Source organism: Lissotriton helveticus, chromosome 7 (genome assembly GCF_964261635.1).
Source record: "Lissotriton helveticus chromosome 7, aLisHel1.1, whole genome shotgun sequence".
In the NCBI taxonomy this organism is placed as follows: Eukaryota; Metazoa; Chordata; class Amphibia; order Caudata; family Salamandridae; genus Lissotriton; species Lissotriton helveticus.
In genome coordinates, this window is record NC_136068.1 from 919826174 (window position 1) to 919845380 (window position 19207).

The 19207-nt window shown below is 47.4% G+C and overlaps 1 protein-coding gene across 1 annotated transcript in view; it reads right to left on the reverse strand.

The window, feature by feature from the left end:
• The window catches only part of APBB3 (amyloid beta precursor protein binding family B member 3), a 222114-nt gene that overhangs the window by 7873 nt on the left and 195034 nt on the right, over positions 1 to 19207 (reverse strand). Inside the window, exon 12 of the mRNA XM_078653428.1 lies at positions 6626 to 6811. Within this exon, the coding sequence (XP_078509554.1) occupies positions 6626 to 6811 (186 nt within the window). The remainder of the gene's footprint in view (positions 1 to 6625; positions 6812 to 19207) is intronic.

Below are 19207 nucleotides of genomic sequence, written 5' to 3' on the forward strand. Positions count from 1 at the left end.
AGGACTGGAGGCAAGGCTAAAAAAAAAAGCAAAGTACCCAGTAACTAAATTGTTGTTCATTCACTGTGCATATAAACTGTCTCAACTATAATTAAACTTATTACTGTTCATATCATATTTCATTTCTACAGCATAGATTGTTGAAAGTTAAAGACATCTGAAACATTTGATACATTTCCCCTTTTAATCACTTGTTACAAAAGAGGAAACTGTGGCATCTATATTACTCACATATAGCCCATAGGGAACAATTGCCATTACAAATTAAGTAAAATCACTGTGGTGACAACTAGTTTAGTTGGTTTTCCCCCCAACTGCAACATTCCTTACGTCCCCCCACAATCAATACAGAGCGATAGTTGCCATGTGACTCTGACTAATATGAGACCTTAACACAGTCCTGGATTCTTAGTCAATCGAATTTCGAATGCTGAGATTATGTAGGCTATATGTACAATGTTAAAAGCAAAACTACAAGTCTCAAAATGCAAAGTCATGTGAGCTCAAATGGGAGGACAATGCTCATCTCATCAAGATTAAATAAGAGCTAAGATCATTCAATCAATCAATCAATCAGGGTTTTATAAAGCGCGCTACTCACCCGTGAGGGTCTCATGGCGCTGGGGGAGTGGGGGAGGGGGTGCAGCTCCGGTTTAGTCGAAGAGCCAGGTCTTGAGGTTCTTCATGAACGTGTGTAGGGACGGGGAGCGTCTGATGTTGACCGAGAGCTTGTTCCAGGCCTTGGTTGCGATGTAGGAGAAGGCTCTTCTGCCTTCTCTGTTTCTGCAGATGCGTGGGGTTTCTGCCAGGGCAAGGTCGGCGGAGCGGAGGTTCATTTTGGGTTCGTGGAAGTAGACTCTTTCGTTGAGGTATTTGGGTCTGATGTTGTGGAGGGATTTTTAGGCGTGGCTGAGTAATTTGATGGAGGTATCGTAGGTGTTGGGTTATGTCTTCGTGCTGCGGGGTACCGACGACGAGTCTGGCCGCGGCGTTCTGGATGATTTGGAGCTTGTGCAGGAGAGTTCTGTTGATTCCGGCATGGAGGGTGTTGCCGTAGTCCAGTCTGCTTGTTATGAGTGCGTGGGTGATGGTCTTTCTGCATTCGGGGGGATCCATTTGAAAGTCTTACGGAGGATGCGGAGGCAGTTGAAGCTGCTGGAAGTGACGGAGTTGATCTGGCGGGTCAAGGTGAGGGAGGAGTTAAGGATGATGCCGAGGTTCTGTGTGTGGTCTGAAGGGGTGGGTGGCCTCCTGAGGGCCACCAGGTGTTGTCCCAAGCGATGGTGGAGGGTCAAAGGACGAGGACCTCTTTTTTATCCGAGTTTAGCTTGAGGCAGCTGTTGTTCATCCAGGCTACAACGTCATTCATTCCTTCCTGGAAGCAGCGTCTAGTGTCTTTGGGCTTCTTTGTGAGGGAGAGGATAAGCTGGGTGTTGTTGGTATATGATACAATGCTGAGCCCATGCTGTCTGACGATGGCGGCAAGGGGGCCATGTCGATGTTGAAGAGTGTGGGGCTGAGCGAGGGTCCTTGGGGTTCTCCGCAGTTGGTCTCTGTGGGTTCGGAGAGGAAGGGTGGGAGTCTGACTCTCTGGGTTCTGCCGGAGGGAAAGGATAGAATCCAGTTGAGGGCAGTTCCTCGTATCCCGGTGTCGTGGAGTCTGACTGCGAGAGTGCGATGTGAGTTGGTGTCGAAGGCTGCAGAGAAGTCTAGTAGGATGAGGGCTGTCGTATGGTCCTGGTCAGTAGCATGCTGATGTCGTCAGTGGCGACGAGGAGGGTGGTCTCGGTGCTGTGGTTCCTGTGGAATCCAGTCTGGGAGGGGTCTAGGATGGCGTTCTCTTCGATGAAGGCCTCAGTTGGGTGTTTACGAGTCTCTCTGTGACTTTGGCAGCGAAGGGGAGGTGAGAGATGGGCCTGTAGTTTTTCAGGTCGGTCGGCCGAGGGCTTCTCTATGAGGGGTTTGATCTCTGGCCGTTTCCAGTCGTCGGGGAAAATGCCAGATTTGAAGGAGGCGTTAATGGTCCGGCCTAGTTCGGGTGCTATGACGGTGACGGCCCTGTGGTAGATGTGCGGTGGGCATAGGTCCGTGGGTGCTCCTGAGTGGGTGTTCTTCATGGTCATGGTGGTGTCTTCTGTGGTGGCAGGATTCCAGTTGGAGATAGTCGGCTGGTTGTCGGTGGTGGGGAAGGGGGTGGTGTCCGGAGTCTGTTCGCTGAAGTTGTCGTAGAGGGCCTTGATTTTCAGGTGGAAGTAGGAGCTGAGCCTGTTGCAGAGGTCCTGGGACGGTGTGAGGTCCGTGGGTTCACTGGGGGGTTTGGTGACCTGCTGTATGATGTTGAAGAGTTCTTTGGCATTGGTTGCGTTGGTGTGGATTTTGTTCTTGATGAAGGTTCGCTTGGTGGCTCTTATGCGCTGGTGGTATTCATTCAGGGCGTTCCTGTTGTTGTTCTGGTCTTCAGTGGTTTTTCTGTTCCGCCAGATTTTCTCAAGGCATCTGCAGGAGCGCCTGGCTTCTTGGTGGTCGGTGGTAAACCAGGTGCCCTTCAGGGGGCGTGGGTGGGGGTGGTGACCAGCTGCTTTAGTGTGAGGTTGGCGAGGTTGTCCAGGAGGGTGGTGGAGTTGGGGTCACTGCGGTTGTCGAGGTAGAAGTTCAGGTCTCCGATGAGAATGTAGTCCATGGAGGCTTTGGCGTGGGGTGCGACGAGGTCAGTGATGGTGGTTGCGGTAAGAGTGCGAGTTCTGGGGGTTCTGTAGGAGTGCAAGCTCGTCTGCACAGCTGGAGATCCAGCGGTGAAGTTGTTTGGCTGCAGAGTTGCCGTCTGTCGAGGTGGGGGGGGTCGAGGAGGAGGGTGGTGTTGAGGTGTTCCTCTGTGATCTTGCTCCAGTTCCTTCGTGGTGGGCATGAGGGGGGGTTTGGGTGCTGTGGTGGTAATGAAGGTGAAGTGTACACAGTGGTGGTCTGTCCAGAGGGGCTGTGTGGTGTGGCTGAAGTGGATGTTTGTCCCTCCTGCGAAGATGGGGTCGAGGGTGTGGCTGTCTCTGTGGGTGAGGGTGGTGACGAGCTGCTTTAGTGTGAGGTTGGCGAGGTTGTCTAGGAGGGTGGTGGAGTTGGGGTCACTGCGGTTGTCGAGGTAGAAGTTCAGGTCTCCGATGAGAATGTAGTCCATGGAGGCTTTGGCGTGGGGTGTGACGAGGTCGGCGATGGTGGTTGCAGAAAGAGTGCGAGTTCTGGGGGTTCTGTAGGTGAGGTTGCCTCGCAGAGTGGTCCTGGGGCTGGTCTGGATCTGGAAATGGAGGTGTTCTGTGTTGGAGAGGGGGCCACACGTGCTGGAGGTGGAGAGTCGGAGGGAGCTCTTGTGTGCGATGGCGAGTCCTCCTGCTGGGCCATGGGGGTGGTCCTTTCTCTGGATCTTGTTTCCGTTGAGGATGGCGGCGGCGATGTCTGGGCGTAGGTGGCGGTGGTCCAGGTTTCTGTGAAGAAAGCGATGTCGGGTGAGAGTGTGTCGAGCACGTCCCAGATCTCTATGGCGTGCCTGTGTAGGGAGCATGTGTTGAGGAGGATGCATGTCAGTGCTTCGGGAGTGCGGGAGTCCGGCACGGCTTCCGCGGTCCTGGTGGTGCTGTTGATGGGGAAGGATTGTCAGCAGTGTCGGCAGGAGAACTGGCCGTGGGTGGTGTTTGGAGTGAATCTTTGGCAGTCGTTGTTTCTTATGGGGTTGAGTGCGTGGAGAGTGGCGGAGTTGTAGCGGTGGAGACTCGTGGATCCAGGGTTCCTGGTTCTGGCCGCGGTTGGGTTACGGACGGGGGTAGACGGGCTTGCCATTAATCGGCGTGCCCGCTGCGCGCGTCCGCTGTGCATCATTAACAGATATGTGCTCCAACATAATTGAAACTAATTTTTAGATCAGCCAAGACATTGGTGTAGTGTCAGGGGACCGTAAATGGTGCGGTCCTAGTTCCATTGTATTATAATAGTGCAGATGTATTGTGCACCAACATGCAAAAGAACCATTGGGGTCAAAACACCCTTGTGTTCTCAAATTGACAAAATGGTCCCCTCTTCAATTGTACACAGGTAAAAAAATAAACTATTGGGGTATTGAGAAACCAGTGTTCACAGGTTATAATCCTATTGTACAACTTCCCAACCTGACTGAATGATCAGCGCTAAAATGTAACTAGAGGCATCGTTTAACACCTGAGGATATAGTCCATAGGTGATGTTAGACTAATGTGTCCTGTACCAATGTCAGTGTTAATTCATTATCAGTGGTTTTCCAGGATTCCAAATGAACCAATGGTGTATCCTCATATCCCCATGAGTCTAACCACCAAAGGATACCTCCTTCCTTGGTCTCATTATTTTTGGGCATCCATGAAGTCCTAGGGTATCTCGTCATTTAGCCCATGTATGTTGGTGCTAAGTCTGTACATCCATCTCTGCTCTTATCATGTCTCTTATACTGGTCTCAGTTTCTCAATAACTCACCATTCCAGGTCTCTGTCACTGTGTCCCTTCTCAATAAATTATTTTGTCAGTTGTGTGGCATCTCGTTTGCACCGTATGGTGCTGAGGTATTCCATTATTCTCGTTCTAACCCACCTTTATGTTATCCCTATATACAGTAGATTACAAGGGCACCTTATGATGTATACTGCATTTTTGCAATTTCAGTTGGACAGGTTTTTCAGTCTTCGTTATGGGTTGAGCCCTAGATCTGCTTCCTTCATCCTCTTTGTGAAGGAGCACACGCTACAGTTAGCGCAAGGGGAATGTCCTCCTGGTGTTGGTATACCCCAGAGTGTTGTTTGTCTGTTATCTGCTGATGGTTTCCTTGGGTGTGTGTACCAGTATATCTTTCAAATTGCTGGCTCTTTTGAAGAAGTATTATATTTGCTAAACCCAAGGCCACCGACACCAGTATACTCCAGTTCTTGTTTATGATTTTTAGCAGCTTATTAGACGAGAGGTGAAAAGTTGTCACCCAGATCAATCAGTCCTGAGTGACCCTTTCAGAAGTAGATAGCAGTTGATCCCTTTTGTTATTTAGGGCTCTCTTATTAGCTTTACTGATGAGATGGGGAGGATTCTATCTTTGTCAGCTTCTCAGTGAGTCTCTTTGCATTGGCCTTGTAGTCCTTTGTATTTGAACAATTTTGTCTCAGACATAAGAACTGACACACTGGGAGATTCTCACATAGGGATCTCAAAGCAGAGCAGGTTGTTACTGTAGTCTCTTTATAGTTGTCTTCTGTCCCCAGAAGGCCCTCATCAGCAGTTATTTGTAGGTCCAAGAAGGCCAATTTCAATCCACCTATAGTAATGGTAAATATAAGTAAGGGGTTCAGTGTGTTGAGCCAATGTGACAAGGACAAGGAATCTTCTTTACTCCCTTTCCAGATGTTATGTTATGTTATGTTATGTTATTTTGTGACTTTTATAGCGCACGGCTACTCAATGAGTGTCCCGGCGCTTTATTGACATCCTAAAAGCAAACATAACACATAAAGGATAAAGAGGGAAGCACAAAAAGAATTTTAATTGTTTTGTAAAATCAAAGAGGCAAACAGCCAGGTTTTGAGGGCCTTTCTAAAAGATAGCAAATTAGAGTTGCTTCGTAACAGAAAAGGCAGAGAGTTCCAGAGCTGAGGAGCCCGAAGCATAAAGGAACGACCTCCCAGTCGAGCCTTCCTCACACGGGGCACAACGGCAAGAAGCTGAGATCCAGATCTCAAAGATCGCGACGGGCAATATTGCTTGAGCCTCTTCTGCAGGTATTTAGCCCCAGTTGAGTAAAAGGCCTTATGGACAAGAGTCAGAGTTTTAAAAACTATCCGCTGTCGGATAGGCAGCCAATGGAGTGCCTGTAGCAGGCCAGAAGCATGCGCTCGCCTATGCAAGCCAAAAATGGCGCGAGCCGCCGCATTTTGGACCACCTGCATCCGCTGCAGGAGGTTTTCGGGCAGGCCAAGATATAAGATGTTAGCATAGTCCAATCTTGAACCGATCAAGGCCTGCACCGCAATCCTCCCAGATTAGCAGCACACCGTCTATGTAGCGCTTCTACAACTTAATGTCTGCCCTAAACAGGTTAGAGGGATGATGCACTTACTCAGACTCGAAGGAGTGCACATACAGACATGCCAATCTGGGAGCGAATGTGCTCACCATTGATGTCCCATGCACTTATAAGAATTCTCCTCCATACTCAAAATAGTTCTGAGCTAGGTCTAGATGTGCCAAGTCAAGAATAACTCATGTGCTGTCACTGATTCCCACACTGTCTCATTTAGGATTTTGTCTATCACCTCAAGGGTGGCCTCCTGTGGGATATTAGTATATGGTGGCTAAACATCTATGCTAATGAGTATCCTCCTGTCCTGGTCAAAAGGTCTGTCCTTGATGAGGTTTAGCACATCCTTTGTATCCTCGAGGAAAGTAGGCATTTCTTTCACCAATGGTCTCAAAAACACATCACAGAACGGTGAAAGGCGTTCGAGTGCGGACCCTATCCCGGACACAACTGGTCTACCAGTGGTGGGGGGCTTGAACATATCAGGACTTTTGGTTGTAATTAGCTGATTGATAATTCCCACTCACATCTGGCACAGGATTTACTCACCATGCAAGCCGCCTGCACTGCTTCAGAGATGTTTCCTGCGTCAGGTTCACACCAGAAGACCGCGCACTGGAATCGCTGGTTCCCTACATCCACTATCAATGCAAATGTTCGGGGGTCCTTCCCAACGCCAATAAAGGTCACATAGCGGACTTGACAGTCCCAGATTAGATCTTCATCATCATCCCCCTGAATTAAATAACATATACAATGAATATTCGAAAATACACACAGAAAATTGCCTGACAGACCATATCTACTTCCAATTATTGCACACAGGACGCCCAAGTTATTACAGATGCTGCAGCCCCTTTGCACTGGGGATTCTAGTCTCCAATTGAAAGTAACCTTAAGACATCCACAAATTAAAGTCATTTAAATATTTTAAACCACAAATTCAAAGCTCTAGAGCTCGAAACAAAGTGTTAAACAATGGAGCTGTCCAGGGGACAACATAGAAATACTTTTCAGTTGCAAGTTACTGGTCAATTTACCTGCTGTTGTTTTTGGCCTGGTTGAGCAATGCCTTTCCTCTCAAGAAGCTAGGTTAACATGTGGTAAAGTTCATTCAGCCTCACACTTTCTTAATTAAATGAGTTAGAAATTCGCTCCCGTTTAATAGTCTGACATTAATCTGATGTTAACTCCATGTGGATGGTCGGGCCACTGCTAATGCCAAAAAAGATAATAGAAAGGCGCCTGGATGGCATGGCTCTACCAGAGTCCTGGCCAGTCGGCAGTCAGGTGCTTAGAGGCTTAGCTAAGGATCCGCATGTACTATAATACCCTTAAAAAAAACATTCTGGGACTAGACAGGAGTGATGCAATGAGAGGCCTTCCTAGATATGGTAATACTGCAGCCGCGGTCAGTAATGGGTGTTCTTGCAGGGCGGTGACGTGGGGAGGGGGAGGGGCAGGGTGGGGGGTAGTAATCTATGGATTATGGAGCTTTACAGGTAAGTAAACATTTAAATAAATAAAACGAATTTCGTTGCGTGCACTGCATCCCCAAATGCGATGCAGTGAGCGCAACGAAATTGAACTAGAAAAACAACTAGTGATAAAGTACATAATGGTGCCCAATGACCCCCTCATTCACATGCTCCAATTGACCTTTTAGACAACCTTTAACATAATGGATAGAACGTGCTAGAAAGCAAACGCCACCACATAGGACTGGACCCTGCATTACACCATTAAGAAACTATCCACTATTTATTGACACCTAGATGCAACTCTGGCAAAAAAAACAGACAGTAAAACATGTTGGGCTTGATTAATTTAGGCCCAGGCCTGCTATGTTGGTTTTGACCAAGTGCCAGGTGACATGCAAATAAAATTCTTAAAGCGCGACTTTGGACAATTTTTTTCCCATTTACCTGACTGTTCCAGCACATCAATGCAATTAGGCAACCGACTCCTTAAGCCAAGAGTTGCTGCACATAATAAAAGTAAAGTAAAGTCCACAATCACCCGTAAGGGTCTCTAGACGCTGGGGGCCGTCGGGAAGATTAAGCGAGCTATTGCCCAGAGTCACATGGTGCTGGGCTAACCTGTCGCCGGAGCCGGGGATCGAACCGTGGTCCCCAGATTCCAGCGTCAGTCGCCCTGGCTGCGGCGCCACACCTCTCCCATAGAAAAGAATACACTCCACAGGAGGGGACACTAAATAGATACACCTCACAGGAGAGGACAATAAAGGGGTACACTCCACATGAGGGGGCACTAAAGGGATATACTCCTCAGGAGGGGACACTGAAGAGATACACCTCACAGGAGAGGACACTAAAGGGGTACACTCCACAGGAGGGGGCACTAAAGAGATACACCTCACAGGAGGGGGCACTAAAGCGATACAATCCACAGGAGGGGGCTCTAAAGGGTACACTCCACAGGAGGGGGTACTAAAGGGGTACACTCCACAGGAGGGGCACTAAAGAGATACACCTCACAGTATGGGACACTAAAGGGGTACACTCCACAGGAGGGGCACTAAAGAGATACACCTCACAGGAGGGGACACCAAAGGGGTACACTCCACAGGAGGGGACACTAAAGAGATATACCTCACAGGAGAGGACACTAAAGGGGTACACTCCACAGGAGGGGCACTAAAGGGATATACTCCACAGGAGGGGACACTAAAGGGATACACTCCACAGGAGGGGACACTGAAGAGATACACCTCACAGAAGAGGACACTAAAGGGGTATACTCCACGGAAGGGGGCACTAAAGGGATATACTCCACAGGAGGGGACACTAAACAAATACACTCCACAGGAGGGGGCACTAAATAAATACACTCCACAGGAGGGGGCACTAAAGGGATATACGCCACAGGAGGGGACACGGAAGAGATACACCTCACAGGAGAGGACACTAAAGGGATACTCTCCACAGGAGGGGCCACTAAAAGTATATTCTCCACAGGAAGGGGCACTAAGGAATACACTCCACAGGAAAGAGCAGTAAAGGAATACACTCCACAGGAGGGGACACTGAAGGAATACATTCCCCAGGAAGGGGCACTAAAGAAATACACTCCACAGGAGGGGGCACTAATGGAATACACTCCTCAGGAGGGGGCACTAAAGGGATATACTCCACAGGAGGGGACACTAAACAAATACACTCCACAGGAGGGAGCACTAAACAAATACACTCCACGGGAGGGGTCACTAAAGGGATATACTCCACAGGAGGGGCCACTAAAGGAATACACTCCACAGGAAAGAGCAGTAAAGGAATATACTCCACAGGAGGGGGGCACTAAACAAATACAGTACACAGGAGGAGACACTGAAGGAAAACACTCCAAAGGAGGGAGCACTAAACAAATACACTCCACAGGAGGGGTCACTATGTTATGTTATGTTATGTTATAGTTTTTGGTAAAGCGCAAAACAGCTGCCCCAGCTAAGAGGCGTCCCGGCGCTAGAGAAAGCCACAGACCCTATCCTAAGAATAAGAAGAAAGGGGAGAAAGGTGGTCTAGAGAGAGGGGAACAGGTGAGTCTTAATGGCCTTTCGGAAGGTGGGAAGGCTTTCTAAGGAACGGATATTTTGTGGCAAGGGATATACTCCACAGGAGAGATAACTGAAGAGATACTCCTCATAGAAGAGGACACTAAAGGGGTACACACCACAGGAGGGGGCACTAAAGGGATATACTCCTCAGAAGGGGACACTAAACAAATACACTCCACAGGAGGGGACACTGAAGAGATACACCTCACAGGAGAGGACACTAAAGAGATACCCTCCACAGGAGGGGGCACTAAATGGATATACTCCACAGGAGGAGACACTAAAGGGATTCACTCCACAGGAGGGGCCACTAAAGGAATACACTCCACAGGAAAGAGCAGTAAAGGAATACACTCCACAGGAGGGGGCACTAAACAGATACACTACACAGGAGGGGACACTGAAGGAATACACTCCACAGGAAGGGCACTAAAGAAATACACCTCACAGGAGAGGACACTAAAAAGATACACTCCACAGGAAGGGACACTCAAGGAAAACTCTCCACAGGAAAGGGCACTAAGGGAATACACTCCACAGGAGGGGACACTCAAGGAAAACACTCCACAGGAGGGGGCATTTCAGAGAGGATGGACGCTGTAACCAATCTTAACAATAACACTGACGATAAATCTTCATGGGACAGTTCACTTCCAGCCACAGACTGTCCCCCATGAACTCCTCCCAACGACATGAAGACTCAGAAACACACCAAGTACAAGAAGCCAGGTAAACTGGGCATCCTATATCAGTGTACCCAATGGTAGCTACTGTGAGATGTCTGCTCTTATTTTTCGATGTGTACCACTATGGTTCCACAGATTTATATACGGTAGCAGAAAGCACACTTACATTCGTGTACAGTTGTTGAGCATTGATAATGCGTGATTATTTGGGAATAAACTTGCTTGATCAAGTCTGCTCATCCAGTGTGAACTAATATTTATAAAAACGTATTAATTATCTGATGAACTAAACCTGCGAAGGTGTACAGAAAAAGCACAATGTAAAATGTGCAAAAGTGACCTAAATATTCAGGGTTTCTTAAAACTGTGATATAAAGAATGCAGAAGAGAAATAAGCTGGAGAAATGAGAGATGACTTATGTTATGAAAGAGATTTACCAAATGTATTAAAGAACATGGTGCAAAAGTAAATGTAAATAGTGTTATAAAATTTAATGATGAGAAGTGGCTTAAAGTAGAATGATTCTTGTTGTGTTTATTTTCAGGCCTCATGAAAATCATGCTTGAAAAGTGATTGTTTATTCCTTTACACTATTGCAAATAGATAAAATGCCTATAGGTTCAGTTTAAAATTAATGTTTTCTTATGCATTCACCATTTCTTCATACAATTTAAATATGCTATGTCGATTCGATTAAAATTATGTTTTTGTGTTTTTTTCCTATGTAGGCCTTGGAAGTAGCCTTGACAAGTGTATTATTTCCTTTTACAATCAAAGGCCTCAAATAATGTATGTTGTCCTGTATTTATTTATTTAAAATGCTGATTTATTTGTTTCCTATTGCTGAAGGTTCTTTCTATGATAGAGTATTTCTTTCTATGAATGATAGTGACACATTTGTTGCAAACGAACACGGAATCTCGCACGGATGTACAAGTTAATACGTGTTTCGAGTTTCAAGGTGCTTCCTATTTCCGAGGTAGTTTAACGTTGTATAGAGGAAACAAAGTGGTTTGTCAAGTTTCCGGAGTACATGGACTGGAGATCACAATCACACCATGAATCCTAATGGAAATGTGTAAACCGGTGAAGAAGATACAGTCGAGGTTTTGACTTTGAAACAGTTCGAGGTGAGAGAGCGCAAACTGATATAAATGTATGAGTACATCACACTTACCTATAGTAAGCACAAGTCATGATGAGAAATGCCATGAGTGCTAATAGTATCTGAAATTATATTCTAAATGTATAGCTAATATAGAGATTTAAGTAGAAGTGGAACTAATACAGAAATGTGTGACATTATATGATTTTATTAGACGTGATTATTTTGAATCTATGTCGTGTAGCTGTTAACATATAAGATGGTCTGTGGTAAAACGCAGAACGTGGTAGGCCTCAGGGCCAGAGCTGGAGCTAAAAGGGAAGGTGTTTCTTTTCACGACACAGATTGTTTAACGTTTTTGGTCATTGCATTAATGGGCCGTGATTTAGAATAATGTTTTCTAAATAATAGAATAAGAGTTTAACATGCTTTAATTAAATGAAGAATTTGAATGCTATAATCATAATGTGAAATATTGTAGGCCTGAAATGTTTTAGCAGTGATTTACACGTACATGTCTGGGCTGAGAAATGTTGCAAGCCTTTTTAGAAGTCTATGAGAGTTGGGTTCTTGGCGGCAGATATCTGTCTGCAACAGGAAAGGGGGGATCCAATTATAAGTGAATGAATAGAGGTCTGTTCAGTAGACGGCCCAGACATGGAGGAGGGTTCTGGAATGTTTAAGGGGTATCAGCGGGCCGGAGAAGAGACTGAGAAGCAAGGTCAACTCTAACGTCTGAGGCCCAATACAAAGCATCATGGAAAAAGCCTGAAGTTGCACCACGTGAGAGGCGTTTCGCAAGGGGCGTCTCAAATGTTGTTGACTGTTTTGTATTAGGGACAGCACCCCTGGGTGGAGTTAGAGCAGAGACCTGAGGACCCTTTAGAGAGCGGATGGGTAGGCAGTGAGGGGTCATGACTGGAGAACTTTAGGTTTTCACCAAGAGACTTAGAGTGGGTGACTTCCCTTGGGGGTCATTCATTGCTGACACCTTTGTTAGGTTGGGATTTGGTTAAGTAGGGATACCATCTAGAACAGGGTAGGGACGCCTAACCTGTGTTTGTTTTCCTCCAACCTAAATGAAGGAGAGATATGCGTCTATGCTGATAGCTTTGCTATTTTTAGAACTTGTGTTAGTGATTTCTGTTGCTCGTCTGAGGGCTTTTCGAGAGCACATGTATGTAATTGGACCTGTGTATCTCGTGAATCTCATTCTGAGATGCTTGTATTTGCAGCTCATTATATCTTTACAATAAACTTTTGAAACCTAGAAGTTGTCCGTGATCTTTAAGAGTAGAGTCCTTTATTGGGTGAACTAACTTGCAGATAGGTGTACTGTTTCCTTCCAAGACAGGCAATAAAGGTTCAGTCGACCAGATCGAGGTTTGGATCAATAGATATAAGGTATCGATCAAAATCTCGCCCTTTCAGTTGGTAGCTATAGAGGATGGTTGCCTTCTTGAGGACGGTGACCTAGGCCAGGTTAGCTTACCCCAAGGCCCCTAGAAATCGATGATCGGAAGAACAGCCCGCAGATGAAGATCCGGATGACGTGAGACAGAAAAAGCAGCAGTATCAGAGAGAGTGAGTATAAAGGGTTATGCGTGTTAGATTGCGGTGTTTTGTATTGTATCTATGTTGTAATGTCTGGCGGAGTTGAATGTCTGTAGAGTGACTGTGGAACAGGTTGTGAGCGCGCGCAACCGGTGGAAATCTTAAGTTCAAGGAGAGCTTAAGTGGTTCGGGTGTATCGGACACCCAGAGTAATTGTCAACTAGAGTGAAGGGGGTCATGAGGTACCATTGATCACCCGAGAGACCGAGATAGGGGGAACGTAAGAGTGAGTGCGTGAGTAACGGACGCTGGTCGGAAGTTACTGTGTGTGTAAGTAACCTATCAGAAAGACGATAGACATCTCGTCAGTTGTGTTGACAATTACAGATAGACTGTGGACGTACAGTCGAGAGAAGTGACCGCTTGGTCGGAAGTAGTCATTTTTCAGTGTATGAATGGGACGCATGCATAACCGGGAGACGAGTTGAGAAAGGAGGGGTGCTGCTGCGAAGCGGAGAAAAGAGACGTCAGGTGGTGTCGCGCAGTGATTGGCTGACCGGAGAAAGACCGCGCTGTGATAGGCCAGCTAGCGAACACGTCATACAGGGTCGCGACGTGATTGGCCAACAGGAGAAAGACCGCGCTGTGATAGGCCAAGCTAGCAAAGCCGCGACAGGATTGGTGGATTGTCATCAGGAAGTAAACAGAGTAGCGAGGCTGGATTTTGTGCGCATAATTATGAAGTGTTTTAAATGGTTGAAAGCGCTGTTTAAGAAAGAGAGGCGAGGATCGTATGAAGGGGAAGAAGCCCCGCCGGAGGGTACGCCAGCTCGTTATATGGCAGTAAATGTTGGGTTGCATACGATCCTTTGGATATCAGAGTGGAGTAAGATTACTGAAGGAAACGAGGAACTGACGTTCCCGAAGTACGGGACGTTCAGATTAGAGGTGTTACATCGATTGAAATCAGTCATGACCTCAAAGAGACCCTTGCCTAGACCAACCCAGTTTGAAGCCCTTGAGGCATGGCTTAGGGCAGCGCATGAAAGGAATATGAACAGACGACAAGAAAGGGTGAAACGCTCGGTAAGGGCAGTACAGGATGCCAGGTGGGATGCGGATGCTAAAAGATGGAGAGTGCATAATTTGGAAATAAATAAACTGTACCCAGTGTTAGAGGCGCCAGTAAATAAAAGCCCCCTAGAAGAAGATGATGAGAGCGAAACAGAGGACAGCCTGATAAACAGATTACTGACAGACAGGCCACCCCCGTATAATAGAGCAGGGGGAGAGGTCGAGAATACTGAAGGAGAAAAGGGGGGCAATGCAGGAGAGCATAGACCGCTTCCCAGTTCACAGTGGGATCCTGAGCCAAAGAAAGAGTTGCTCCAGCCTAGTCAGGTGCAACAGGTGGTCGGTAGGTTTGTGGTACAAAGAGCGCCGGAAACGGAAAGCGCCACATCCTACCCATTGCCAGATGCACTACAGGTACCTGTTACCATAGGTCCTATAATATCGATATATGACCAAGAGAGAGCAAAAGGGGAAGAACGGAAACGGAAAGACAGAGAAAGAGCAGAGCAGGCAAGGAGGAACGATACCACTAATTCCCCAAGTCAGATGCCAATACCCAGAGAGTGGAGTACCCCGATGCACACAGCAGGGGACCCAGGAGGAGATCCTGGGGGCCCTAGATGGCCAATGGATCTGAGGGGATCTGGACGAAAATCCTTTCAAGAGCTAAATGAGTACATGAAGCAGTGGGATGAGGCAGTGAAGGCTCAAAAGTGCATCAATGCTGCAGAAGCAGAAAGGGAAAGTCAGGACAGCAGAGCACGAACTCACTGCGGGGCTGGGGAGAGTAGCCCGGAGTGGGACTGTAGAGGGAGTAGGGGAGTCACCCATTGGGCCCGGAATGGAGGTAGAACAGACCTGGAAAACGGGGGCCCCGGGAGTGAAGGGGTGGCGTGCCCAATACTCAGTGAAGGGGAGAGGAGAGCGCAAGAGTACAGGAACAGCTTTAAGTGTCCACACTGTGTGCCTGGCACCAGAGAACAGAATGGGAGTTGTGAGAGGTCGCACCATAGTCCCTGTGATGACAGAAATGAGCGCAGCCCAGGGAATATGGGGAACCAGGAAGGATCGTATCGGATACTGAGCGATACGAGGCAAAGGGAGTGTAGCGACCAGAGGGAAAATAACAGAGAGATGTGCGGTGAGAGGAGAGAAGAAGACGAGAGTGGGCAGAGAGAGAGTAGGGATAAAAGGCCCGTGTTCCATCACCTTCCAAGATTGGATGGCCGAGCATGGGACCTGGAGAGATGGGAGCAAGGGAGGCCACCCATTAATTCTCCTGAGCCCAAACGCAGAGCTCGAAGTTGGGATGGTAGGGAGACCAGTGAGCCCCCTTCAAAAGACATATTGCGAGCTGAGATAAAAGCCAAGAGACTTGATGTCTCCAGCTTAAGGTCAGATCTGGATGACATGGTAGATGGTACCCTGCCTTTAGAAAGAATGGAAATGTATGAACAGGATGAAATACTGTATATGGCAAAGGACATCACACGAAAGGCGAGAGCAGTCCATGAGAAGTTAGTCGAACTAGCAGGCAAATATATGGTGGACTTGTCAAGAACCAAAGCATTACAGGGTAACCACAGGCTACATTACTCAGATCGAGATCTAGATGAGAGGAGAACGATTGGGCTGAAAACACACATAAGGGAACTGATTACTGGAATAAGGACATGGAGGGCACTAGATAAATGGGAAGAGAGGTGGTCCAAGAAAGGGACCGGCAGAAGAAGCATGATTGGTATAACACCAGGACAGCAGGGAATAGAAGCTTACCCTTTGCGTGAAGTTGCCAATGGGAGCTATGTACATGTCCCTTGGAGTAGGGGAGATTTAGCTGCTTTTACCACATCTTTCCCCAAGTTACGAGAGAGCCCCGTGGAGTGGTACAAGCAAGTCGAGAGGTTTGTAAAGATCTCAAAAGTCCTATGGATAGATCTGAACACGCTGTTTGACATTGTAGTACCAGGAGATCTGTGGACAGCATGCAAGGTTAGCGCTGAGTGGCCCACAACGGAGCCAGAGAGAGATGCTAGGACTAATGGGCCGTCCGAGATCGTGATGGCAAAATTCGAGAGAGTGATGACTTGGCTGAAAGAAAAAGTGCCAATGCAAGACATAGATTGGGTCAGAATAGACAGAACGAGACAGGAACCCAAAGAGACAGTCCATGAATATTACGAGAGATTGCTGAAGGCGTTTAAACAGTATAGCGGCTTGGATGTAATGGATCCAAAGGACATAGGGCAATTTGTGTCCAAGTTCGTCCTGGGACTGAGACCGGATATTAGTTTAATGATTCAGCAACACTCGATTTGTTGGCAAAGTAGACCCCTAGATGAAATACTGAGATATGCCAGGTACTGCTGTGATGAGGTAGACTCCAAGGCTAAGAAACTAAAAGAGAAGCTGATGGTGGTACAATTGCAGGCAGCAGGAAAGGGGGGACCGCAACAACAGCAGCAAGGGACAGGTACAGGAGGTAAGAAGCAGTACAGTCAGAACAAGGGTAATGAGGAGAGTACTACCTTCAGACCCAGAGTAGACATAGCTACCTTGAAGAAAACGACTAGGTGCCACCAGTGCAACGAGTTGGGGCATTGGAAACGCGAGTGCCCTTACAATGTAGAGATCGGAGAGCAAGAGATAGAGGAGGAAGAGGTCCAGAGCGCACCTATGAGAGGGGCGACGCCATACCAAGGAAAGGTGCTCAAAGGGGGGGGGGCTCCTCCCCGAGCCCAGTTCCCGCAACCTCCTCGAGTAGGGAGTATGGGTAAGACCTATAGACAAATGCCTCTGTTTGTGGAAGGTGAAGAATGCTATTATGTGGACCCATTAACCGGACAGAGAGTGGAAAGAGAAGACTGCACCCTTGGGGCAGCCTTAGAGGTAGATCAGAGGGGACCCTATGTGGAAGCAGAAGTAGCAGGGTGCCCTACGACATTTCTGGTGGACACAGGAGCCACTAGATCCACGATCAGATCAGCTGCAGTTCCAGACCTGCCCATGTCTGGAGAGACCATACAGGTGGTAGGGGTCGCAAACAGGAGAATAACCAGCCAATTGACAGAACCGGTACAGGTGAAAATAGGGAAGTACAGCGATGAGCACCAATTTGTGGTTTGCGATTCAAGCCCTGTGTGTCTGCTAGGAAGAGACCTGTTGTGCAAATTGAATTGTACTATATATTGTACACCCCAGGGAGTGGAGGTATTGACTAATGATGATGATGCAGATTTCAAAGTTGCAAACTCAAGAATATGTGTGGAGCTGTACCCTACTTTGACAGTAGACGAGCTTCCCTGGGATTTGAGGGAGACAGTGGCATCAGAGGTATGGGATTTCACTGGGGAAGAGATTGGATTAGTCAAAGGGGTGGACCCAGTGAAAATTGTAGTGAAACCGCATGCTGAGTTCCCAAGAACACCCCAGTATAAATTGACTCCAGAAACGATTGCAGGCATAAAACCCGTGATCGAGTCCATGATTAAACAGGGAATACTGAAAGAAATCGTGGGTAGTCCATGTAACTCCCCGATTATGGGTCTGCAGAAACCAAATGGGAAATTTCGGATAGTGCAGGACCTTCGAAAGATTAATAACATAGTCGTTTCATGTTGTCCAGTGGTACCGAATCCATCAGTGATACTGTTTCAGATTCCATTCCAAGCAGAGTGGTTCACTGTGATAGATCTTTGTCAGGCTTTCTTTTCGATCCCTTTGGACGAAGATAGCCATTTTCTTTTCGCATTTAAGCTGGAAAATCGCGTCCTAACATGGTGTCGTATCCCTCAGGGGTATACAGAGAGTCCATCGATCTTTAACCAGCTTCTGAAGAAAAATCTTGAAAGTCTAGTGCTGCCCCAGAAGTCAGTTCTGGTCCAGTACATAGACGACCTCCTTGTGGCGTCAGAAACAGAAGAAGCTTGCAGGGAAGATTCCATTGCTTTGTTAAATCACCTAGCTGCCAATGGGCACAAGGTGTCCCCGGGAAAATTGCAGTACTGCCTGACAGAAGTACAGTACTTAGGACACAGAATTGAGAAAGGCAAACGAAAGGTGTCACCAGACAGGATAGAGGCGATCATGAAAATGAACGCGCCTCAGACACAGAGAGAGGTCAGGATGTTCCTAGGGATGGTGGGTTATTGCCGACAGTGGATCGTGAACTTTTCACTGAAAGCAAAGCCCTTGCAAAAACTGACGCACAAAGAGGTGAGTGATCCGGTACCATGGGACAAAGACTGTTTGATGGCGTTCCTACAGTTGCGAGAGGACCTGTGTCGTGCTCCGGCATTGGGAATGCCTGATTACAATAAACAATTCTTTCTTTACTGTTGTGAGAGAGAAGGTTGTGCGTTGTCTGTGTTGGTCCAAATCCATGGGAATGCCCGTAGACCAGTTGCTTATTTTTCAGCTACTTTAGACCCAGTAGCCGCAGCGTTGCCCGGATGTCTCAAATCCGTTGCTGCAACGGGTGTCAGCATTGAGAGATGTGAAAATATCGTTATGGGGCACCCGTTAGAGGTGTGCGTGCCACATTCTGTTGAACTGTTGATGACCAGGACCAAAACACAGCATCTGACCAATAGCAGGCTCACGCGCTATGAGCAAGTTATTCTTGCTGCAGAGAACGTGACCCTCAAGAGATGCTCTGTTTTGAACCCTGCTACCTTAATGCCACTTCCAAATGATATTGATGATGATGATGAATATACAGACCATGACTGTCTCGATGTGACTGAACTATGCACCAAACCCAGACCCGACATCGTGGATGAGCCACTGACGGACCCAGATGAAGTTTTCTTTGTCGATGGCTCATGTGTAAGAGACGAAGTTGGGCAGTTGAGAGCAGCTTATGCTGTTTGTACAATTGAAGGAGTTGTGGAAGCTGGGTGCCTGGAAGGAGTACACTCCGCTCAGGTAGCCGAGATTATTGCCCTAACACGTGCTTGCTTAGCAGGCAATCAAATTCGAGTCACCATCTACACCGACAGCCAATACGGGTTTGGGGTAGTTCATGATTACGGGCAGTTATGGTCTCAAAGAGGGTTCATGACTTCTTCAGGCTCTCCCATTCGCAATGGAGAGTTTGTGCGCTTGTTGTTAGAAGCATTGCAATGTCCAGCAAGTA